This window comes from Ammospiza caudacuta, chromosome 4 (assembly GCF_027887145.1).
Source record: "Ammospiza caudacuta isolate bAmmCau1 chromosome 4, bAmmCau1.pri, whole genome shotgun sequence".
Taxonomy (NCBI): Eukaryota; Metazoa; Chordata; class Aves; order Passeriformes; family Passerellidae; genus Ammospiza; species Ammospiza caudacuta.
The window spans coordinates 52,170,253-52,196,876 of NC_080596.1; the positions used below are offsets into that span (position 1 = coordinate 52,170,253).

General features: G+C 37.6%; 1 protein-coding gene across 2 annotated transcripts in view; it reads left to right on the plus strand.

Annotated features, from left to right (window-relative positions):
- Positions 1-26,624, plus strand: part of CORIN (corin, serine peptidase) — a 119,859-nt gene that overhangs the window by 41,930 nt on the left and 51,305 nt on the right. For both annotated transcript variants that reach the window (XM_058803488.1, XM_058803489.1), the window contains exon 5: positions 17,489-17,670. In XM_058803488.1, the coding sequence (XP_058659471.1) occupies positions 17,489-17,670 (182 nt within the window). The remainder of the gene's footprint in view (positions 1-17,488; positions 17,671-26,624) is intronic.

Below are 26,624 nucleotides of genomic sequence, written 5' to 3' on the forward strand. Positions count from 1 at the left end.
TCCTGGACTGGCTAATTAAGCTCACTAAAGTGACAGAAAATTAACCCAGGATAGAGGATGGTTACACAGATAGGATTAGTGGGAGGAAAGGCAGCACAGATAACAGTGGAATTAGACTGATGTTTAGACTGGCTGAGTGGTTTAAAACAAATGCAAAGTGTACGTATCTTTGTGGTGTACATATCTTTAGCCTACCAAAAGCTATTTTAAATTAACCCTATTTAATTGAGCGCATTTTTAGTTATAGCACCTCTGCTCAAATTCAGTATACAATTTTTCTACTTAACAAATCTGATAAAAAACAGCCTTACATTACCTATTTTCTCTAAAAATTATTGAACAAAGTAAGAAAAGTGGGTTTAGGTAATATATTGATGCATTTAAATGTTCAGCAACAGAATAGGCCATTTCTTTGCTGCTTTACTTATTCTGCCTTCTTTGGAATTTGACTTTCACAAACCTGTTGGGAGTGAGTTGTGTGTATCAAAAGTGCAAAACTCTTAAACCAATCAAATAAGTGAAATGGTGGAAGGATAAATTTTGTATGTTTCTTTTCCATTTCTTTCCTGAAGACATGTTTTTGCTCTGGTTTTCAGTCAACCAAAATACTTTGACATTCAAGAGTCAGGGGTTTTCTTTGGACTTTTCCTTTTCCCCCTTCCCCCTCTTTTCTCTTTTTGTTTTTCCTGCTTTCTATAGCAGCAGCCTTCCCCCATTAATTAACAATGTCAAAGCTGCAACTGGATTTTGATTTGCTGTTTTATGTCTTGGAGGTCACAGTGGTTCCTCTATTTGTATTTTAATTTTTTTTTTTGGTGGAAAATACTGTTGCCCCTGCAGACTGGTGGGGAAGAAGGTCCAATGTGAGACTGCAAATGATGTAAGATTATATTAGAATCTGACTTCAGTTTTAGTAATCATGTTTCCAGAGTGTGCCATGGATGTCACTGAAAATGCAGTGACTGCAGTCAGAGTGGCAACCACGGGAAGAACAGTAAGAGTGGATTGACAGTGTTAGTTAAGTCTAGTTTGCTAAACCTCAGTTGTCCTAATTTGAATTCTGGTTTCTCCTTTAAACAAGAATACCTTTTTTTTTTTTTTTCTTCTGTAGACGACTAAGTGATTTTTGTGATTACTGTCCTTTTTGTAGCATCAAATTATTGCAGGCAAATACATATTTTACAGCCAAGAATAATTTATTTTAAGGAGCATCAGATCTGCATAAAGTAGTTATTAACACCATCCCTTCCCTGCCCCATAACTCCTGTCAGTGAGATCTAGAGAAAAGCATATAACATAGTAGGGGGAAGTTACTTTGTATATGCTGAGTGCAGATACCAAAAATGAAAGAGACAAGCCCCTGTTAGGTCTGTTGAATAAGGGAATCTGGTTGGCAGAAAGATAGCGAAGCAGAAGAGTCACTGTGGAAAGCCTCTGGTGGTAATGAATGCAGAAACGTCCATCTGCTGTAGTGTTTTTTGGGGGGCTGTTGTTGTCTAGAACATACAGTGTGACAAAACATCCCCTCATGTTGTGAGCAGCTGTTACTGACATCGTCATTATTTCCTGCCATCAGTTACAGCTGGCTCATTCTAACGTCAGCCGTTCTATATCTGATCATCACTTTTCATTTGTTCTCTCTTTGCTTTGTGGAGCAATTGTCCCTAATGTATGTAAAGCTTAATGTGAGAAATGTTGTTTACACACTGTGGAAGAGATGAAGCTCCTGTGATGCCTGGATGTCTATTCTTAGGTATTGTTGAGAGTCTGTTGGCAGCTTGCAGCCATGGGAGTAATAATTGTGGCAGTGTGTTACAAGAAGGAACAAGAAGGAAAGTTACAAGCGCTAATCTTTGGCATTCAGTGAGCTGTCATTACATAGCTTTTCTCTGATATTTAAACTTATGTCTGTTTCCCGTTTATTTTTCATGTATTTATAGACAATGTTTTCATTAACACTTGAAGGAGCTTAAGTTTCAAGGCAGAGAGCATAGTCAGTATTTGTGTAGTTAGGTACGAGGAGTTCTAAATACTACCACAATACTGTTGCTCTTCAGAAATGTTCTTCTGTATCTTACCGCAGTGAAACCATGTGTGACATTAAAAATTCAGTAATTTTAAAAGCTTGCAATGTTTAATTTCAGCAACTGCGTATAAAATCAGCTATCCCTGCTCTTTTAAGAAAGTATGTAACAGTATCTATATACTACTTTCTAGTACAGAAAAATTAAAGTATGTAACAGTATCTATATACTACTTTCTAGTACAGAAAAATTTTTAAAGTACGACTAAAACCTGTGTGAAAGTGGAAATTTGAAGTGCTGTAAGGCTTTTTTGCATGCTTACCCATAATTTTTGTAGTAAGGGACTGCTTACATAAAGGTGTTATGCAACTTCATCCTTCTTGAGTGGTTGGATGAGATCTTTAAGACAATACGACTTAAAAATCTGCCTTTAAAAGCCCTGTCCAACCCCAGTCCATTAGCACTGCTAAGAAAACATGAAAATTAATACCAGTAGTGGAAGAACACCTTAAACTAGATGTGCTGAGCTAATGACATCTAAAACATTCCCAGTAGTAACTTTGTCCCTTTGGGTAGTAATAGTCTGTATCCTCTGACCATCACATGCAACACTGGTACTTGGTTGTAGGAGAGATCTGTCCTCAGAGCTATTGGTTATGATTAATGACTTAATCTAGTGAATTCTCCCTCAGCACTGAAGGACACTAAGAGTGGGCCAAAGGTCAGTTACTGCAACATAGTGGATGTTTATATATAGCAACTCACATGCATTGGATTCCACAATTCAAGAAGACAATAAAAGTTAATTTGCAATGTTTTCAGATTTCAAAAAGAAAAGGATGTATTTTAAAGCCAAAATTAATATAAAATTTAAAGATTTAAAATCATTAGAGAAATTTATAGTGGGTCAGCTTATTACTGCATAATGCAAACAGACTCGTTGATTGACGCTTTCTAATATTTCTTCCACTCTATGAAAAAATCAAATTTTATCAAAAGACTTGGAAAAATAGGCAGACTATATAAGATCCTTAAGGCCCATATACATGTCTTATTTTGACTTTTTGTGCTGGGGATAAATTTGGAGCTTATGGATTCTCATACCCCTGTGCTGTCGTGCTGCCTTAGAAACAGAAATAATAGCTTGAGTACTTGCATTAATCCTCTTTGTAGAAGTATATTCCAGAAAGCAGAGGAAATGTCTTCTATTGAGAGTTCCTCAGAGTCTCCTATCTTTGGAATTCAAACTTAATTTAGGCTAGAAAATAGTATTAGGGCAATGCAAATTAAAAAAGTGCTCCCAAACTAAAATTCCAATGCACCTTGCCTTTCTGTACTTTTTTGCTCACTATGCTTTTTTCATGTCAGATATCTTTGAAAACAGGCTTGTGAAATGGCTTGTCTTCAGTTAGGGCTCAAAGAGTCCATTTGAGATCATGGCTTTTTATGCTGGATGCTGTACAAACATGCACTGAGGGGCAGCATCCTGCCTCCAGAATTTTACAGCCAACATGAAGAAAACAAGTAAAGGATGGGAAGAGAAAGTAATGTTGGCACATTAATGGCTTAGGAAGCCAAAACTGAGCAAGAAATTTGCAGTAGAGCAGAGAACTACTCAGTAACATTTATAGCCTGTATCTTTAGGAACAACATTATTTTTCATCTTGATTAAACCCTGAAAATTAATTTCATTATTTATTCACTTGTGATCTAATGCACAGTGAATGTATGGCAAAACTCTCTGCCATAAGTCAACCTTTTTTTCCTCCCTCAGATTAATTCTAAAGAGCAAAACAATACAATAAAGGGAAAAGACTTCCTTTGATTTTCTAACTCTTTCTAGGAAAGAGTTAGATGTAAATATCTATATGCAACATATTTTATTATGCTGTAGTATCTATGCTACAGTATCTGCAGTAGCCAGGTAAAGACTTGTAGAAAACCAAAGAGGTCAGAATAGGTCAACGTGGTATGTTTGGAATGGGAGAAATTAACTAATGAAAATTAGGTTAATACTAAATAGGTTCTAAGAAGTTGTGAATAGTTTTTATGCAGTCAAATGTTCTTTGAATAGCTGCTGATATGACTCATTGTGGCAAATTCGATTCTGTGTTTGATTTTCTTAAGCAATTAAATACATTGATTTTCTAAAGCAATAAGTTGATTTTTTTCTGGTTGATTGTCTTAATCTTTTTTCTGTAATTAGTAAAAAGGAAAAACCAAATAGTATGATTTTTGCTGTGGGCTTAAAATAGGATGAAATATTAGGTCCAAAAAACAAATCCAGAAATACGTGTGGTGTCTTTTATTAAAAGCTGTCAACTGTTCAAAACAATTTCATTCATGTCCTGTTAGAAAATGGAAAGGAATCAATCTTCATAGAGTAATAGATATCTGCCTGTCATGTTTAGTATAATCCATGAATGAGACCAGTGGTGTGGTTATTTCCTTTTTCCTGTTTTTGTGAACTTCACTTGAAACTTATCCATGTTCTTTGTTTTTCCTGCTGACAGTAAAATTAATTATCTTTTATCACATTTATAACAGCTAAACTTACTAAAATAATGAGATGTTATTAAAAACCTACATTTTAGAGTTAATTGAGTTTTTTGAAGTGTTTAGGAGAAAAAGCTGACTGATCACATGGATCTTGTTTACACAGCTAATGAGAATTTTTGTTTTAAGGCTTTGAAAAGGAAGCTATCAGCATACATTTGAGTTAATATCTATTACACAAAGTCCACAATGGGTTTAATTGTGTATGAATGATGTGTGGATATGTATGAGTTTGTATAGGCAATCCTCCACTGGCATGCTTCAATTTTGTTTTAATCCACTTGATTTTGGCAACAAAAGCAGGTAAATATGCCAAGACAAAACAGCAGCTGCTAGGACCTCTGAATGAACAATCCCATAGGTAGTCTGTGACCCAGCTTTTATGCTGTCTTTTTATAGTGAACCTGTGTGGAGATGTCAAATTATAGATGCAGAAGGAACTTTGCCATTCTGCAGTTTTAAGAAATGTTGAAATTTTACACATTTATGAAGTTAGCTTCAGAGTAATTTTTGAAGAAAAGGTATTGAGAAACCCTCTTGGAAGGACATTTAGAATCCTCTCTCATAAACCTATCAGAGATGCTTTCATTGAAATTGGTGGTATTTCCTTTTAAACATTAAGCTACTGCACTGCTGGCAATCACTTTCCAGTTCTCCAAGGAATAAGGTGGGACAGTTTTCTCCTACCACCGTGTTGTCTCTTTGTGTTTTTCTCATGACTTCATCTGGTGTAGTTCTTGCCATGATCCAGGCACATGGAGTAGAGACTTTTCTCAGATGCTTATAAGTGGCTACCAGTTGTTTCCTGGGTTTTGCAGTCCTGTCTTTCGCATCCTGTGCAAGTTGCTCTTAATCAACTTCCTTTTTAATGGCGCCTCTTTAGCCTAAGGAATTTAACATGACCCACAAAGGCTATTCCAGCTGTAGTTCTGGCAGTAGTTGTTTGCCAAGGAGATACAGAAGTTTAGAATTGAATTTAGAATTCAATTCACAATAAAGCAGAGGTGATGTTGAGTGGATGAAGTGGTTTATACATAGAATGTTTGAAATCATGTCTTTTGTTTTAAATGTTGCCATGACTTGGCTTGCAGCCCTTCAGAATCCAGCAGACGAATTGTGTGACAAAAACAAACCCACACTGTTGTAAAATCTGTCTTTGGATATAACAGAGTCATAATCCGGTCTTCAGTTTTTAAATCTTCAGTTTTTAAATCTAAATTTTTAAGTCTGTTTAAGTGCAGTTGTGACTTGAACCACAAAACCTTGGAGGTCCAGCTAATGAAAAACATGTATAGTCAAAACCTGTCAAAAAGGAACACAAAAATTAGAGTGTAATAGTGTTGCAAATGCTTGCCCACATAAATAGTGTTCTCTGTCTGCAAGTTTTTGGGGTTTTTTGTGTGTCTTGTTATTGTTGATTTAAAGCATCCTCCCAAGGGAATTGATGTGTTATTGTTCAGCAGAAAAACTGAGGAATACACAGGGTCTGTGTTACTTGAAAAAGCCCAGAACACCAAAACAAATGAATAATTTTTTTATTAATGTTGTCCTTTCTAGCAGTTAATAAGCTTCCAATAGATGTAATTTAAGAACTTGTTATAATAATGATTTTATGGTGTAATTTTTTGATAAGCAAAATGTTGAGGATAGAGTTGCTAATGGCAGATAGTCAATGTGTTGTGAGAAACATTTTGTAAGGCTTTATGCAATGTCAGTACTCAATGTCAGCTCCAGTCTACCATCAAATTGATAGCACACTAATTCAAGGTGAAGTAGAACTAATTTACAGCAACGAGAAAGTGACATGGTTGGGAGGCGTAATGCATTGGGGAGAGTTTCAAACTAGCAAAACTGTCTGTTTAATGTATCAGTAAAATAGCACTAGATAGTTCCTGTGTACTTCTGAAAGTGTTTATGTGCAGTAACAGATGTCATATGCAAAGCCATGATTGAAAACATGTTTCAGTGATGAATTCAGTGTTTCAGACATGAATTTCTAAATGTAAGGAGACAGTGAATAAAATCAGGGTGACTTGAAATGGAAAATTGAATAGGTAATAAATAGATACATGGATCAAAACAAATCTACAATATGCAGATAACAGAAAGTGATGAAATATTTGCGCAGAAAAAGAATCAAGAAGTAAATAAATCCTCAAGCCCCAATTTGTGCTCTAAGGAAAGATAATTTTTCAAAAACCAAAATTTTATTTCTGCTGTCCTATGAGTATAACATGTTCTTCTTGAGACATGAGTGAGACTTTTAGTCTGTGTAACTGTTGAGGCTTGGCTGCTATGGGTGAGCCTAAATGTTCCCAATAGCTCAGGGTGGTACTGGATCTAGGTATGGAGCCTTAAGTTAACTCTGTGATGCCAGTTCTTTTACACAGGTGCAGTGTCAGGAAGGACAAACCAGGGACAAAATATAGGGGAAAAGGACGGAGAGGATGCTGGAAAGAATGTGTTTTTGACATTCAGAGAACTGTCCCTTCCCTGCCCACAAACTGTTTAGAATTACTGGTATGAATAATTTATCAATAAGTCATCATAAAGAAAGAGGGGATTAACTCAGAAATTAATTAAAAAATAAAAAGTTAGAAAAGCAATATGGAAATATAGACATTGGCATCCTGCATTGGCCAGAATTATGTGTGTGATCCAAAGTGTGTGAAGCCAGCCTTTGCCGTAGCAGGCAGCATCAAAACTTTGTGCAGTGTTTCACCCTCCCCACTGATGTAACTTCAAATGTGTGTGCGATGGATGCAGCAGAGTTAAAAGGCTATCATATAGAGAAACACTTTTGAGAACAGTCTGGGCATAGAAATGTCTGCTTGAAACTATATTTCACAATGCTGCACAGAGAAGTTAAGGGAAGGAGGCAGAAAGGAAAATCGGGAGGGCTGGTTATTTTATTAATGAATATGTTATTGATTGATTTCCTTCAGCCCTGTTGTTGCAATGATTTTATGTGTGTATTATCTGTTATAAGCTGTGGTTTATGGTTCCTAAGTTGGTATATTAACTAGAGATCATAAGTCAGTCTTCTGCACATGCAATATATTATTAATAATAATATATTATTTCTTATAAATAAATAGTGATCATTTATGTAGTTTAAATAACTTTTACAAATACTCTTAAAATTAGCATGGCTTTTTGTTAATGTCTGTTTGCTAATTTAGAAAATGCTTTTTCACAGAATAAAATTCATTTAATTTAATAAATTGCAATAGTTGTAGGGTAGGAACTTTAGGTGAAACATTGCATTTTCATAAACATTGCAGGAGCATTAACACTGATCTTCCTGTTTTACTGGTGTAAATCTGGGCTCACAACCAGAAACATACAGATGAGGTAACAATTTATCTTAGTATGGTAGATAGAACTCTTCTGCTAGATATGAGTACATCCTATTGTGCAGCAATTAGTAAAGAAAATGGTTTCAGATTAAAGTGTGGTTAAAGAATTCTTGAAAAATTCCTATGCTTTTCAGCTCATTTTTAACATTTTTAAGTGCCCATCATATTAATAAATAGCTTGTAAACTATCTGCACTCAAACCCTATTGAGGATTCAGTTAGTGAGACATGCTTACCTCACAAGTCTGTTTCTGTCAGAAGTTATTGTTGCCCTGTTGGAGACTCCAGAGGAAAGCACCAGGCTCTCAGGCTGAGCAGGGCAGTCAAACTAGAATCACAAGGTTACGCAGGTGGGCAGGAGAGAAACTTCTGGAACTCTTCTGGGTCACATCAGAATGAGCATTAAAGATGAATGAAACTCCTCAGGGCCACTTTCAGTTGGGTTTTGAGGATCTCTGAGGGTGAAGGTTTCACAACCCTTCTGGAGAACATGTTCCAGGTTACTGTTTCACAATAGATATTGCTATATAAAAGGCTAGTGGTGCTGAAAGATTCAGTATTATCCTATTCTCCTGCTTGTTATTCCCCATCTCAGGACATGTTTTTCCATGTCCTGTCAAGAGTATTTAGTCAGCTCCATGATAGATTGGATTTGGAAACTGATCTGAATTAAATTAGGAGTGACTGATGCTATCCATTGTGTAACAGCATCAAGTGCCGTGCTGGCACAAAGAATTAGGGAAGAGAGGTGGGCAGAGTTTTTGTAGCAGGCTGATGGGGGGTAGAACAGCTTCCTTAAATTGATGAGATCTGCTTCTGACAGATTTGTTTGTGAAACAATTTTAATGTGAACTTGAAGCAGCATGATAATGGCTTACAATGATTTTCTACTTGACAGAGAAGATCCTTGAATGTCGATGAGTAAGAAGTGTGTCTGATTCTTTAGGATTCCTGATAAGATGCAGCTCAGAAAATTTTAACTTGTTTTGATTCTTGAGGTCTTCCTTTTTGGCAATGCTCTGAAGTGCACAGGGAAACATGAGTTCTGAAAAACTGCATGAAATTAAGGGTACCTCTCACAATCATCTGTGGAAATGGAAGGCAGTTCTTTAGGTACAGTATTGTTTTGGGTGTATTTATTATCCTGAAGATACAAATACTTAGAGCAGCTGTGCAATGCGTGATTTACTTCCAGTTAGTCCAGTATTCCTGTAGCAATGCAGTGATTGAAATACTGGTGTGTAATGCACAGGACTTCAGTTTCACTGTGCCAGCTTCTCTTTCCCAAGTGTGAATTCTGTTTGCTGAAATCAAAAGATCTTGTAACCTGGATTTTCAGGCATTTTTGGAGTTTGTTTTGTTTTTTTAATGAAATTTCTATAGAGTAAACTAAATAAACGGTGTGTTCATAATTTGCATAATAAATACTAGGCAAGATTTTCAGAAATTTGACTTCATTTAGGAGTCATTTTGGCAGATAGTACAATATTGTAAAAATAGCTGATATTTGTAGCAATATTCTTAATAACACTTATTTCAACTGATTCATGGCTGAACTAAAGCTCTAATTAATGAATTTAGTGCCTCTCTCCTATTTTCACTGTTGTCTTTGAATCAATGATGGGATCAGTAAGAGAAATCTGGAAGGGCTGATTGCTGTAGTCAGGACAGATCATCCCAACTGATTATGGTCATTGTACAAACACAGTGAAAATTTTTGATAGATTTTTTTCTTTTCAATGCTACATTGCAATATTTATGCTTTGGCTGTACAGTGTATGCTTTAGGAGTTTCTGATTGTTCGAGTATTATAAGCTCAATTTGTGATATCTTGTGCTGTCGTGGAAAGTGACTGAGGAGTCAGAGGGGATTTCTGAATTTGTTCCTTGCTGGTTCACAGAATCATACAATATCCTGGGTTGGAAGATACCCACAAGGATCATCAAAGTCCAGCTCCTGGCCCTGCACAGGAACATCTCCAAGGGTCACACCACGTGCCTGAGAGAATTGTCCAAGTGCTTCTTGAACTCTGTCAGGCTGGTGCAGTGACCACTTCCCTAGGGAGCCTGTTCCAGTGCCCAAACATCCTCTGGGGCAAGAACTTTTTCCTGATACCCAACCTAAACCTCCCCTGACTCAACTTCATACTGTTTCCTCGAGTCCTGTCACTGGTCCCAGACTTGAAGAGATCAGTGTCTGCCCCTCCACTTCCCCTCATGAGGAAGTTGCAGATTATGATGAGGTCTCCTCCTCTCAGTCTTCTCATCTCCAAGCTGAACAGACCAAGCGTCCTCAGTCTCTTCTCATATGGGTTCCCCTTTAGACCCTTCATCATCTTTATTGGCCTCCTTTGGATGCTCTTTAATAGTTTAATATCTGTCTTACCAGAACTGCCCCCAGGACTTGAGGTGAGGCTGCCCCAGTGCAGAGCAGAGTGGGACAATCCCCTCCTTTGCCCAGCTAATGATGCTATGCCTGATGCATCCTAGGACAGGGTTGTCCATCCTGGCTGCCAGGGCACTGCTGACTCAGATGTGACTCCTTATTTTGGTCAAAATAGTTTATCTGGGTTTTGTCTACAAAATAAATTATTGCGCTGACAAAAAATTCTAACTTGCATTGTAGAGACTGTATGTGTCCATTCTTAAGGATATCAACACAGTTTGGCCAGATGTTCTGAAAAGCATTTCTAAGCCTGAAAGAGATGTTAAATAACAGCAGTTGATGTAGAAGATGTAAAATTCAACAGCAGCCGCTGCTTCCTTTGCTCATTTTTGGATAGATAAGAAGAGTCTTTTTTATCTAATGGTATATATGGATTTGTTCTCACTTCCACTTTCAGTGGAATCAGGAGTTTATATTTCCCCCCTGTCTGAACAGCTTTCACAGTTTTGTGTGAGCTATTTGTTAGGTATGGTACTCTTGGATAGCAGATGTGTTCTAAGACTTTTGCAAGTATAACACTTTAGCTGTCTCTTTCCTGTTGCCGTAAGATATGGCAACTGTTAAGGAGTAGTTAATTTGAACTGTCATTCTTAGTGAAAAAAAATCTGTGGGCCCACGGAAGAGATTCCAGTCCAGCTTTTTAATCAGATTTGCCACTTTTCTGTTCTCATAGCCTTTAAACAGATTGTTCTTCCATGCTGCAGGCAATCCATTCAGTATCTCCATCTTTTTCATTCTCATTGTGTAACCCAGGCTTTTTTCAGTCTCTTGGAAAGGGCACTCCTCTTGTGGTTCATCTGTAGTTGCCAAGCTTCATGACTGTAAATGGGGTATTCATGGGTGTATGAGTTAGAAGTGACCTTCTGCACTATCTTAATAAATCCTTAAATCCTTATGCTGAGTCCGTGGAGGGCAGATGAGTGGACACTTACCTGCAGTTCAGCCAGTTCATGCCCGGCCTTAATCTTGTCTAAGCAACTCTAACCATTATTCAGGCTCCCACCCCGGGAAACTGAGCTGCTGTGCCTTTTACCATGTTCACCTCTGAGGCCTTTTTTTTCCTTTAAGATGTTCCATGTTTCTCAGAGTATGAGCCCTATACTTTTACAGGTAATTTTGCATCTTTGTACTTACACACATGAACCTGTTTTGAGAACACTATGTGCATTTAAGCTAAAAACTAGGTAGGAGGTAGTACTTTGCTTTTAGTTTTGCAAAGTGTTACATGGAATTGAGATGCCATCTTTCAGAGTTGCTATATGGATTCAACACATTTTTGTCAAGTGAAATAAATACAAAAATCTAAAATAATCTTGCTTTCTTTTCAGATTTTATTATGTAAAGAAGCAAATTTCTGATTTAAACCCCTATCTAAGAGACAAAATAGAAATTCAAACTTTCAAATGAACTTGAAAGTTAGAGATGAAAACCAAACAAGAAAAGATAAAAATACATATTTTTCTTGATTATGTGAAACATTAGCAACCAATTTGTTTAAAAATCCATGAATCAAGAAGTGATATTGAGAGGTTTATGAGTTTGTCTGATAAAACTGTCAGTGACTGTGCTGCTCTCAATATTGAAGTACTTGTGAGAGGGCACTGAGAACGATTTCACAAGAATGGTCACTGTAGAAAACTGTAATCCTGGGTGTGTGTGTGTTTGCTCTGTTGTAGAAACTTCTTTTTCTGACATTTATACTTTCTGAAAGTCATTATTGTTAGAATATCATGAAAAGTATTAAAGACAGTTAGAACACACAAAGGCTGGTGTGTGGGCTAATCATTCCAACTTGTTTGATTTCAGGGCTGTAGCAATAAAGAGTGACCTCAGTTTTCTTCTTCCCATTATTTCATGATGTTTCAGTTTGTCCTTGCCCTCATCCTCCCTGCCCCAGTAATCTCTCACAATTGTATTACCAGTTCATTTATTTTGCCTCAGGCCTGAGATCTGTCACCATTCTTAGCATGGGTGCTTGTGTATGAATGATACAGCAAAATATCCTGCAGTTGTTTTTAACTTGTCTCAGTACCTGAATACAGCTTATTGTGTGGCCACAGAAAAAGTTATCCTGAAACAACTGAAGGGATGAAGCTGGGGAAAGAACAGTAATGAGAACCAGCAGAAAATGTTCATCAGTCTGCCTGCAGTCAGGTTGTCTAATGAGCCACAAATGTGACCTTTAGCAATGCAGCCAACAGTTGTGTGTTCTCAGAGTGATCTTCGTGCTGCATTTCAGCTCTGGCATAACAACTTGGTTGTAAGCCTTTTGCAAATCATTTACCTTCTATTGTTTTAACCTAATGTTTTAATATTGTAAAATTGCAATAATTAATTTCTCAACAGGGCATGTCTATAGCAGTGCTTTTACCAGTGGAGATACTATTGTGAAGACACAAAGAAATACCACAGATAATATTGAGCACTAGATATATTATTGTGTTTACCAGGTTGCATGAGGAGCTTCTGCAGGATGGTTAATTGTTCATTTTATTTAATCCTTTTTTCAGCTCTAGCAATTTCTACTTCTCCCTCTCATGACATTTTATTCCTTCTTTCCATGTATCCTTTTGGAGGACCCAATCAATTGCTTCTATTTTTTTGGTCACATTACTCTTCAATTGAATGAGTTATTTGACCTCTTATTTACAGCCTAAAACCAGCTCTTACAAGCAGCAAAACTGAAAGTAGCACGGAACCAGATCCAGTCTTTTGGGAACTAAGCTGCATACAGTGCTGCTGCTTCCAGAAAAGACATGCCCTCAGTGTCTCCTGAGGTTGGGAGTTAGACTCTTTACCTAGCTTGAATCTTGAGCTAACCTTAGAAAATGTGGTCAATTCTGAAGCAAGAGGAAAACAATCACCATGAAGATCTTCCCTCTCCTTACAGCTTCTTGGAGTATTATTTCTTTGATAACTTCTAGTACTTAAAACACTAAGAAACAGAGTCTACTGAGGACCCCTTTGTAATGTGATTGCAAAGAAGAGAAGGAGTAAATTCTGAAAAAAAAAAATCTAAAAATGTAAAAGATCTCTGAGTTCTAAGGAGCAGGTCCCTGTAGGATTATAATTAGGCAATCTGAGTTCCAGTGTAAGTGAACGCTCGGTGATTGTCATGACAAGGAAGTCAGATATTCTGCTTTCAGACAGTGTTTAACCTCTTTGGAAGCTTAAAATCACTTAATAGAGTATATACTGTATTGAATATATGTGCTTCAATGAGTATTTAGTACAAAATTTCTGATAGACAGCTTCTTCAATGATACCTTATGCAAATTTAAAGCCCTTATATATTCTCTCTACCTTTAATATGCTTTTTAATAAGCTGTAAAGAAGATTTCTCTTTTTTTTTTTTGTTCCCTACATTTCTTAATTTTGGCATTTCTATGCAGCTGAATTTACTCACTTGTGGGTTTTGGGTCTGGGGAAACCAACCACAGAGATAAAAATATGTCGTATTTTCTTTCTTTCATCAAACTCCAATTTCAGGAGCTTTTCTATTAATATCCTGAAGAGCAGAATCACATGCTAGTGTGTTTCAACCTGCTTCTATGCCTGCCACTGGTGCCAAATCAATTATGGTAGGATTGCCATAGACCTGCCAGTTTATTTTAAAAATGATTAGTCTCTGAATAGCTGTAAATAAGACTAATCAAGATAAAGACTATTAATAATATTTTCATCCTCCAGCAAATTAAGCAATAAGTCCATAATAAACTTGATCACTATCCAGAAATATTTAATTTATGGAGCACACATGACTCAACATTGAAACTGGGCCAAATATTGCAGTAATCACTGGATAATCCCATGTTTTCTGTTTTGTCACAGCTTCTCTAGGGGCTAAAAATTCTGCTTGGTTATTTGATCACCACGTAGTTGTCTTTTAGAAGACTGGTAATTTCCAAATTATTACTGTTCTGTGCATGTCTGTGGTAGGTTGACCCTGGCTGGTCACCAGGTGCTCTCCAAAGCTGCTCTGTTATTCCCCTCCTCAGCTGGATTGGGAATGTAGAACGGATTGAGATGTGGACAGGGAGAGATCTCCCACCAGCTACTGTCATAGGCAGACTAGACGTGGGGAAAGGAATTTAATTCATTGCCAATCAAATCAGAGCAAGGCAATGAGAAAAGTAACCCCAAATCTTAAAATAACTTCCTCATAGCCTTCTCTTCTTCCTGTGTTTAAATCTGGTCATGAATTCTCTACCTCCTGTCCCCTCAGAGGTGCAGGGGATGGCAAGTGTGGCCTGTGGTTAGTTCATCACATATTGTCACTGTCACTCCTTCCTTCTCAGGAGAAGGACTCCTCACACACTTCCTTTTCTCCACCTGTGGGGTCCCTCCTATGGGGGACACAGCCCTCCAGGAACTTCTCCATTGTGAGTCCTTGCCATGGGCTACGTTCTTCATGGACTGCTGCAGTGTGGGTCCCTCCCACAGTGTGCAGTCCTTCAGGAACTTCAGGCTGCTCCAGTGTTGGTTCACCAAAGGGTCACAGGTTCTGCCAGCAAACTGCTCCAGTGTGGGGTCCCTGAGGGTCACAGCTTCCTTTGGGCATCCACCTATTCCAGAGTAGAGTCATCCAGGGACTGCACATTCTGCCCCACCTGCTGCACTGACCTTGGTATCTAGAGTTGCTTCCCTCCCATAGTTTCACTCCTTTCTCCTGGCTGCAGTTGCCTTGCGCAGATTTTTTTCCCTGCCTCCTTAAATATTGCAGAGGTACAGCAGCAATCAGTGATGGGGTCAGCTTTGGCCAGTGGTGGGTCTGTCTGTCATCTGACTGGAGTTGGGTCTGTCAGACACAGGAGAAGTTTCTGGCAGCTTCTTACAGGAGCCACCCCTGTATCCCTCCCACTACAAGAACCTTGCCATGCAAATCCAATACCATGTAAATAAAAGAGGTGAACTTTTTGTATTTTTGGGATTTTTCCTCATACAGATGTAAAGAATTCAATGTGCAGATAGATATTCTGAAAAAAAAAAAAAACATTTTTAGAAGCTTTTTAACAATTATGCGTAAGTATAACTCTGCATAGTTATATTTTAATATAGCTTTTTAATTTTTTTTTAAGTTTTGATTTAAAAGAATGTTCAGTATGTTGAAAGACCTTTGAAAACAAGGAACCATATAGATGGAAGTTTTCTGTAGTTACATTTGAAGATATTGGCATACACATGCTACTATTGCCTGGTTGTTAAATGTCAGGCTATAGCTGAGGTGTGGTGCTTTAAAAGTTAATGATTTAGGTGTGGGTCAGGAAAAACAGAGATCATATCAAATACTCCAGACTTGTATGAAACTTTGTCTGAGAGTCCTCAAGAACTCTTTATGCTTTATTTATTTATTTGTTCGGGACTTTTTGCAAATACCATTCCCACTGGTAGAAATCATGTGTACAGATTGGTTTTAACTGTGATTAGTAGATCTCTGTCAGAGACCTGTTAAATTCAAGTAATGTCCCTACTGACACTTTTTTTTGAGAACAAAAAATATACTGGGCAAAATGTAATGCCTTCAGATTACTGCTTGTGATCATCAGGTATGCTCCTGATGATTGCACCAGTAAATGAGGTAGACTCACTGCTTACAATGCTTTTCACGCTAATACAGTTTGTAGCATATTATTTTGTTTTGTAAAAAATGAACAGAAAGTTAAATTACGCATATCAGATTGAATAAAATACAGGGTTATCACCAACAAGTCAAATCAATACTCCATTTTAGTTTTGTGACATCTTATTTCTTACAGATATTTTGGAACTCAAGTGCATTCTGTAGTAAGTAGCAGCATTTCTTTTGGCATTTTTCTGTACTAGGGAACCTCTGTCAAACCAGAAGTGTTATTAGTATATTAGCTAAGAAGGAAAAGCTTAAAAATGTCTGGAGACAGTCACTTGCCCTATCAAATCCCCTTTATTTAAGGAGTTTCTCAGGCTCCAGATAGGAGGCAGTCATGGCTGCTGAAGAGCTCTTGTGCCCTTTCTTTCTCTGCATATTGAATAGGTTCTGTAAAAAGAAGAAGAGTATTTCAGAACATCTTTATCTGAAGAGCCTTTACAAGTCAGAGAAACTTAGTTTGCCAGTACAATGTGCAGAACTAATAAGTGGCAGCTCTTCTGTCCTCAGATGAAACCATTCTTGGTTTTGTACACAGCATATAGGTGATCTTTGGTGCAAACATTTTCCGTCTTTCAACAGATCACAATAAAAAATCTGGTGGTGAGAAGGGCTGTTTTAGAATATATGTGGTTCTTTACAGGCAACAATAATCTGCCATCCTGGAAGCTGCAAGAGACAATTTTAGAGATAAATTCCTTGATTTGATTCTGAGATAAGTTCAGTACTGCAGCATGTGAAGTGCAAAACTTGTGTAAAACTCTGAAGCATTACTTGGAGAATGTATCTCTAAAAACGCCCTTTTAAAAAAAGTGGTTCCAGCCAGAGTATGTAAAGAACTCATAACAGCACTGGCAGCGCACTTGTCTTTCTAGATACTAAGCAGAGAAAGGCAACCGTACTGACTTCCAAATACTTATGCAAGTGAATATTGCTTTACATCAAACTCTTAGTTAACATTGTGGTGAGGCAGCTCTGGCAGCTTTTAAATTTCTTTCTTATGGTTTCTGCCATGTCACACAGTTGCTAAAAAAGTACCATGTTATTCTCTGTTACTGTAAAATGAAACACTAAGTTGGTAAATTTTTGGGTACTGTAAACTTCTTCAGTTCAGGCCACTTCCTTGTGACTGAATATGGAATTCTAGCCATAGTTTTGAGATGGGCAGATACAACTGAGAGTCAGATGTAAAGAGAAAGATGTCTGTGGTGTACCAGGAAAAGATTCTTCTGTGGCATTGTGAATGGTTATTAATAAAGCAAAACTTGATTTGCTAAAGCCTAAGAGGTTCTGCAGTCATTTAAACATAAACTGCAAAAATGTTGGGTCGAAAATTTAATCACTGTAAGGGTATGGGTGTAGCCCTGTAGAGCACAAGATTTGTCAAAAGCATTTATTATTACTTTTTGCACTTTCTAAAAAGTTCTCACATACTGCTAAAGTAATAATAATTTTTAATTTTGCTCTGTTTCTTGTCTTTAGTCGAGGCCTCTTGCCCTGCAGGACGTTTTGTGAGGCAGCAAAAGAAGGCTGTGAACCAGTCCTGGGTATGGTGAATGCTTCTTGGCCAGACTTTTTGAAGTGCTCTCAATTCCAGAACAAAACTGAGAATGACACCACTACAAGGGTATGCTTCTCACCACACCAAGAAAAAGGAAAGCAGTGTATGTTTCCATTCTTAACTGTTACACTGTTTATGAGTTTTCATTTAATAATTTATTTTCTTCTTGTGTAGGAAAAGATCTGGGGTGAAAGTATTATTTATTGTTCTATGTTCCATCTTATTACTGTAGTAAAGTCTCGTTATCAGTTGTTTATAGTTTGCAGTGCTTTAATTGTTCAGGCTGATTTTTTTCAAACTTGTGTTGATTTAAGGCCTTTTTATTTTACATCAAAAATTCTGAGCTGTTTCAAGGAAAGTAATATGACCTGTTCGTTGACTTTTTGTTTGCTAGCTCTAATAAATAGAAGTGTGTTATTTGCAATGGGAACCCGATACACAGGCCAAATTTCAAGTGTATCTCCTTTTTCCTTGCTGTAAAAATGAGCCCAAAACTGATCAAGATGTAAACTTCTCAAAAAGCATGGTCTTTATTTGCCCACACATAAAGCCATAGAATCATTTTTTGTCTTGAAAAAGATACTGAAGGTCATCCAGTCCAGCTGTTAACTCAGCACTGCCAAATCCACCACTAAACCATGTCCCTAAGTGTCATATCTGTGCATCTTTTAGACACCTGCAGGGAGATGACAACACCACTTACCAGGGAGGCCTGTTCCCATGACTGGCCAGCCTTCCCATGAAGAAATGGGAAACCTCTGCTGGTTCTCCTCGAGGCTTTTTCCTCCTGTCATATCGCTTGTTACTTGGAGGAAGACGCTCACTGCCACCTTTATACAACCTCCTTTCTGGCAGTTGTAGAGAGTGATCAGGTCTCCCCTGAGCATTTTTTCCCCTAGGCCAAGTAAGCCCAGATCCCTCAGCACTCCTCCTAAGACTTGCGCTCTGTGGACCCTTTCCCTGTTCTATTGCCCTTCTCTAGACATGCTCCAGCACCTCAATGTCTTTCTTGTACTGAGGGCCAAAACAAACACAGGATTCCAGCTGTGGCTTCACCAGTGCCAAGTACAGCAGGGGACAATCATTGCCCTGGTCCTGCTGTCCACACTGTTGCTGACACAGGCCAGGATGCCATTGGCCTGCTTGGCCACCTGGGCACTCAATGGCTCATGTTCAGCCAGCTGGCGACCAGCATTCTCTGGTCATTTTCCACTGGGCAGCTTTCCAGCCAGTCTCTAAAAACAAGACATTTCCATCTCCTCAGAGGTGCTGCTGTGTTCTCTAGATCCAGATCTAGAGGTGAGATCACAGCTGAGAGCAGTAAGCCTGACTTTTTCTCACTGACCCCATTGCTGGAGTTCCCTTGCTGGCATCTGAGACTTTGCTGTTGATAGGCATTCTGTGAGATGAGGAGACTGAGGCTTGTACAGTCTATCTTTGGCTTCTAGCTTTGCTAATGACTTCTGTGTGACAGTAAACAAGAAGAAATGGTATGATGAAAACTGTTTTTCAATTTTTTATTAAAAACCCCTGAGAATATATTCTTTAAATCTACCTTAAAAGGTCAGGGAAGTTTTAAATTGTTTCTTTGAATGTTTGTTAATGGTACAATTAAAATAGATGATGTATCCTGGGCTACCTCCTTGCAGTTCCTGAGTATACATAATGATATAGCCTAAAATTATTAGACCAAGTCTTTTACCAGCTGGATTCTCTCCAGCTCTAAAGGCAAATTTTTGAAGAGTTGTGAAGTAAAGGAGACTGTTGTCCATATCTGCCTTCATCTGTGGAACTTTTTGTACTGGCTGAGGTAGGGAAGGATCCTAAGGATTGTGTCTTGTTGAAGTTGAATGACTGCCAGTTAAATTGAACGCTGTCCGTAAATTTTTATTATAGAGTCCTGTGGTATTTTGTGCAAGTTGCTGTAGTGAAAGCTGCTGGGACCAGTATATTAACTGTATGATAAAAATATATAATATGTATGCTGAAAAAAATAGATCTAATAGATCTCTCTAAATCAGAACATTAAGCAAGTAAATATAATTTTTTTTTCTGTGCCTCAAATTCCTTATGTAAAGTGGGGCTAAAAGTGTCCTTTTAGCTCACAGGGTTGCTGTAACAATTGTTTGTTACAGCTGGTCAGAGTGTTTGAAAGCCCCACCAAATCTAGAGAGCTGAGCTTAGATTAAATCAGAAGAGATTTTGTCACTTATGAAACTTTCCAGTTTCAGAATAGCCTGTGGTAAAATAATATATTTACTATTGTTAGAGAAGGAGCTGTTAAGAATAGTGCCTGGTTAATTATTATTCCATAATCTGCATGGCAGGATTGGTATTCATCTGGTAGTGAACTGCAGAAATTATGGGTAAGTACACAGTGCTTTTTCTTACCAGGGGAAAAAATGTAGAGTCAGATGTGAGATTGGCTGCTCCTACCTGACAGACTGTGGAGATCCTTATTGTTCTACTTATTGTCGGTTCTGACATCTTGTTCTATAAAACAAAAGGGGTTTTTAAAATTGAGTTTTTCATCGTGCATGATGATAGGAATGGTTTACATGTGGAATGAGAGACTATGATTGAACTGTGCTCCAGGACCTGCAGGGAGCCTACAAGAAAGATGGAGACAGGCTATTTACAAAAACATGTGGTGACAGGACAAGGGGAAATGGCTTCAGACTTAGAGTAGGTTTAGATTAGATATTAGGAAGAAAATCTTTACTGTGGGGGTGGTGAGGCACTGGAACAGGTTGCTCAGAGAAGTTGTGGATGCCCCATCCCTGGAAGTGTTCAAGGCCAGGCTGGATGGGGCTCTGAGCAACCTGGTCTAGTGGAAGGTGTGACTTACTGTGGCAGAGGGGTTGGAATAAGATGATTTTTAAGGTCTCTTCCAACCCAAGCCATGATTCTATGAATCTATGAATCTATCTATTCATGATTCTATGAATAAGGAGAATATTTTGACCTTTATTTTTATTTGAAAGAATGGTTCTAATGTGGTTCTTCTGTGACTGAAAAAGGTAAGAGTTTGGGTTCACTAGGCTGCTTATGCTACAGAAATAAACTGTATTGTTCTTGAATATTTGTTTTTGCAGTTTGTATATTTAAAAGAATTTACTTCTCTAACCACAGTAGAACCAAAAGCTGAGTCTGATTCTCTGTTCTAATCCCTTTTCATCTAGTGCTCAGCAAAAACTGCTTTTCACACTCCTCTCTGTGTTCGGTTCCTGGAAATGTCAAGAGCATGTCCTTGGCTTATGACTGTTTATTTCTCAACTCTGTGGTTTCTTTTGGGGTTTGGTGCCTCCAGATTACATGCAGTGAATCCTTCCCTGCCCACATATGCCTTGCATATAATCTGTTTTGTGTGATGTACTTCTCTTTTGCATCTTTAGTTATATCTTATGTTTATCAAAATTAAGGTCTGACTGCTGTACATGCTTGTTTCACAGATTCTTGTACAGTGTCACCCAGTCACTCAATCCCAAACAAAATTTTCCCTTGTTTTCTCTTGCTTATTTTTGTCTGATTTTGGCTAAAAACTCCATATCCTCCACGTTTTCTGAATTGAAGACTGTCACTCCAAAAAAATCCTTGAATGCCATGGTTCCAAGCCCTGTTGGAGAAAATATGCTTGAGTCATGTTATAGTTAGAATCTAGAGCATTTATCCTGGGAACAGTTAACAGTTCTTCTAAAAAATGTTTATTGGTTAGAATAGGGATTTTCTTGAGGATACGTACTGGTCCATGTGTCATGGCTGATATTTATCTTTGTCTAAAATTTAGCTCCTCAAGCATTGGAAATTGAGTGTACAATACCACTGTGGGGAATCTATTATGAAATGCATCCCTGATGTGAATACAGATGTACTGATTGTACTGGAAAATTCAAGCCATGCTATTATAGTAAGAACATCTGCTGAATGTAAAATGTCTGAGTCATTCAGTCACTCTCTGAGTCACTGAGAAGAAGTTGCAGGTCTGAAGGCTGATATCCTTCTTATTGGTACCTGTTTACACAAGTGAATTCTCATTAGGTGAGAAAATCAGCTACCCTAATAATAGTTGTAAGAATTTGTATTTTGAGATTTAAGGTAGGTGGTTGAAGTGGTTTCACAAGTTTAATGAGCTATGAGCATGTAAGGGAGTGAGCAGGAGGCATTATCAGTAATTCACTCCACATGTGACCAATAATCCATTCTGGGGGGAAGAAATCCCAGAAACCTTCCTGAGGGCTGATACTCATATCCCTACTCACAGAAAAATTTCAGCTCTGCTTTAGTCTCTCTCTCAACTGACCCTGTTTACAATGTTATTTTATTAGCTTTGACCAGCCAACATAACGGTTGGTGTTAATACTATATCAGAAGAAAAACCAGTAGCTTGAATGAGAAGTAAAGCAACACAAAAATCTGACTTAGATTGACATGGAGCTCACAAAAGAGCCCTGAAGTTATTTTTCTGTTAATTTGAATTGTAAAATGCTTTCAAAAGCAGCAGTGAATATGTTGCTTCTACTGTTTATACCACAAAACTATGTAAATTACAGTATAGAGTTATGAGACATTGTTCACTTCTGTATTTTTGCTAAAGAGACACTATGAATAATGTCTGTCTCTGTTAAAGAAGTGATGTGCCTGAACTGCACTTCATTGTGGCCTGAACTGCACTTCATTGTCATGAGATCTTGAGTTGGAAGGGACCCTAAAATCATCTTATTCCAACCCTCTACCATAGTAAGTCACACCTTCCACTAGACCAGGATGCTCAGAGCCCCATCCAGCCTGGCCTTGAACACTTCCAGGGATGGGGCATCCACAACTTCTCTGAGCAACCTGTCCAGTGTCTCACCACCCTCACAGTAAAGATTTTCTTCCTAATATCTTATCTAAATCTACTCTCTTTCAGTTTGAAGCCTTTCCCCTTGTCCTATTATTACTTGTTCTTATAAAAAGTTCCTCTCCATCTTTCTTGTAGGGTCCCTGCAGGTATTGGAGGGCTGCAATTAGGTCACCCCTAGCTTCATTCAAACTGGCATTGATTAATAGAATTATCTTTGAGGAATAATTTGTGTAGAGAGTTCAAATCCCTTATTGCAACAAGTATTTATTTTTCAATAGGCAATATAATTATATACATCCAGTAGATAATTTTTCTGAGAAAAAGCTTTTAAAATCAGGCAGATACACTATCTTTCCCTGTGCCCTTGCAATTACTTAATGCAGTGAAACTATGATTTGTGTATGTGTAACATTGATGCTGAACAGCTGCAAAACCAGCAATAGTGGAATAATTTTTTGAGGAAAACAAAATGTTTTTCAGGATTGTCTTATTGTTTCATGTGAAGAAACACACACGGTTGCTTAAACTATTTCCCCCACCAAATCACTTTAATTCTGTAGATCCTGCATTATATTTTGTTGTTTCCTCTGGTTTTTATTCTCCTATTCTGCCTGTATTCCTGTTTTTTGCCTGTTTCTTTTCCAGCTTGGAGTATATTATGTGGCCTTTTTAGGCCACATCACTTGAGGGAAAGAAAAAGGTCTTTTGTCTTTTTTCTCCCACAGGATTTTGCATCCTAAGGAAATAGAGAAATGAACAATTACCTGGGGGTAAGGAGTTGCCAGCTTTTCTAATTCCATGATTGTGATCATAGTGTGATCAAAACTTTCTAGAATTGACAGCAACAAGATGCATACACTGTACTGCTGGATACATACATGGTAGAGGAAGCAGGTGATGAAAATCTAAAAGTGAGAGAATACAGGGATTCCTCTGTGTTCCATTGTGCTGTTATGACTATACTGGGTAAAGAAAAAGTGCATCTGTTTTATAATTCTGACTCCAAAAGCTGAGGAAATCAAATGCCCAGAAAAGAAGAACAGGCCAAGACTATGTGGCAGTACTTTTCCAAATTCTCCTGCATTTTCCATTCAAGAATCCATGAGATTCAAGGATTCTTCTGTAATTTGTGACCTGCCATAGATTTTTATTCAATTAATGTGTCCCTTTGTTACATGGGTCTGTGTACGTTTTAGCATCCATAGTATTGTGTTCCAGAATGTTACAGCTTGTCAGTGTATTGCATGAAGAGCACTGCCTTTGCTTGTTTTAATACCTCTTACTTCTTGCATAGCATTAGGTAGTAAATGTGGTCTCTTTGCTTTGAAAAAAAAATTGGCAGCACTTTCCATGGTCATTTTCACAGTTGTGTAGAATGCTTTATCTATTGCTGTACCTTGAAATGCAACCAGATGTCAATCTGGTAAAATAATCTTTATTTCAGTCTGTGCTCTCCACAGCTTTCCAAGGACCTTTCCACATAATCTTCTATAGATGACATTCCAGTAATCTAGTTGGAAAGTACAGCAAATAAATGGTCTTGCCTCCTCAAAGGCACTTTTGATAGTACACCAGACACAGGTGAAATTAAATACTTTTTACTGCCACTGGTGTTTGGTCCAGGATTTTGGAAGCTAATCTAGATTGTAAAACTTTCTGGGTAAGGACTAAAACAAGCAAGTTTCTCTATTAGCAAGGATTGCTTCCATTTTATTTGGGCTTATGTTATATAACATTCTTCTTCAGGAGTTTGTGTGTGTATATTTGTGTGATTTTATTATTAAATGTGTAAATTATTTACAGAGGTATCAGTAATTAACATTTCCCATCATATTTCTTTAGAATAACACCTTTGCCATTTGTAATAATTTTGAGTGGAATGGTCTGTGTTTTTCCTATTTCAGACATCTATTTCAGACATTATTTCTTCTGCTGCTACTTTGTTTCTTATAGTACCAGGGTTTCTGAGTGTGTAGCCTGTGTTCGGTAAAGTCTTATAAATGGTTGCATACCTAAATCCACTAGGTTCCAGATCAAAATTTAGCATTCAAGAAAAGTGTCTGCTTTACAGCATTAGATAAGGCTTTTATAATTTCCATTAAAATCTGATCTTTGGAGTTGTGATGGAACGGTTTTCAGCCTGCTGAAAACTTCTTGCACAAGCTTGGTAGAAAGCAGAAATTCCATTAATTGGAGGTACTGTCCACAATGTCTGTACTCTCCTTGCCCTGAACCTGGACCAAACATATCCAGTCATTACCTATTAGAAGACTGCGAGAGGTAAGATTAAAATTTCTAAAGATTCCATCTGATTGCAGCTGGAAGCTAAAACTGAGAGATAAAGAAAACTAATTTCACTCTTCCTCTTGTTTTTTGTATAACATACAAGATGAACAGCAAAATGCTCACTTTAGGTGTGCAGAAATGGAGAAGTGGTTTGGGATAGGACCAGAACAAAACAGAGATGTATTAAGGAGGCAGAGTCAGGATGACTTATAAGTGCTTCAACACACTTTTTCATAGCCCAGAAATGAATTTGGGACCCTGGAACATTTTCTCTTTTGATCTGTAAGAAAAGTTATCTGATATTCCTGCTGTTAACTTCCATTCTCTCAGGCCGACTGGCATATTCACACAAAAGATAGGAGTCCATTACTCTTGCAGTCTTAGTACCAGTGAAGATCTTTGATGGAGATCTCCATCAAAGCAAATCAAGATGGTTCTTTTTGAGCTATTTATGCTCTTTTCCTTTTTAAACATGAAGGAAATTGTGTAAAAGCCAAGTTATAAGAACGTAAGATTACCCGTCAGTTAAAGTTGTCTCTCCAACCTCTAAGAGCCTTTCTTGTAAAATGAATTACAAAATTTTGATTATACTGTCATATTGTACTTTTACCTGACATCATCATTTGTGGGAAAAACTGGTGTCCAGGGAACCAGTACTTCCATACCAAGGAGGTCTGTTGTTTCTCAGGGGCCCTGTAGAGCTTAGTGACTGCAGAAATCGGGAGGTGCAGTGTATAGGGCAGGGAACTGGAGAGATAAAAAGATTAGCTCATAATGAAGTGTGACATTATCCTGTGAAGTGAGATTCTTGCCCTGTCACTGTTGCAATGACCATGCTGAACAAGGCAATTGAATAAAAATTTTCTCTACTGTTCTTTGAACACTTCCAGTTAACTGGACTCTTCATTTGTATAGCTGGAGCTTATTTGCAATTGAGACATTTGCATCTACAAGTAAAGGCAACAAGAACTGGTCTTTGAAAATGACATCAGTCTCTACCGTCCAAAAAAAATCACATGCTGATTTTTGTGTCTTAGATGTTATTACTCATTAGTCCTCATAATGTTCACTTTATTATCTCATTGCCTCATTTTTCATGCTATAAAATGAGACAGTGACTGTTATCTGATCTCATGTTTTTCTTAAGCCTATTGTATTTTGCAGTTCATAATACTTTTCCAAAACTGGTAGAATACTGATGAGGCTGTTACTGTTCAGAGAGAGGTTAGGAAATGTGTCCAAGCACACAGTGTGAGGGAGCTTACCGAGGAACACATCATTAGGGTGTGCAAAATGATGATCCTTGTGGTTTTGCACTACCTTGTCACTGATGAAGAGTCACAAACATTAAATGGCACAAACCAGTTGAAAATCTTTGGTTTAAATTCGTATTAGGGTACCTAATTAGTATTTTGGGCACTGTTCATTAAAGTTAGCGTTAGGAGTTTACCTCCTTTAAAATACATTGCATAAGCAGCTTTCACTGCAATAACCATGTTCTCATTATCCAACTAGAAAATGATGTTTGTATTGCAAAATCAAAATTATTTGCTGTCCAAGTGAACAGTACACCTAGAAATATAATGGAAAATATTTTGAAATTATTCAAAAGTTTTTATTACAAATGAATTTTCCACAAAGAGAGTGTGTTTCAGTTGACTAAGTCTAAGTTTGCCCCGTATCTTTGGGATAATAAAATAATAGTGAGGCTTAGAAAAGAAGGTAAATATGTTGGAAAAAAAAAATCTCCTGCTGACAAAATTTAAAGCTAACAGTGAAGGTGCCGAGAGTGTGTATGTTTGTGTGTAGAGACATTGCCATAGTGTGATAGAAAAGACTGCTATTCTAGGACCACAAATAAAGCTAAAAATCTAGGTAAATAGTTTAATGTGCAGCCAGTGCAAGCTGGAGCTATTTGTCATTTTTGA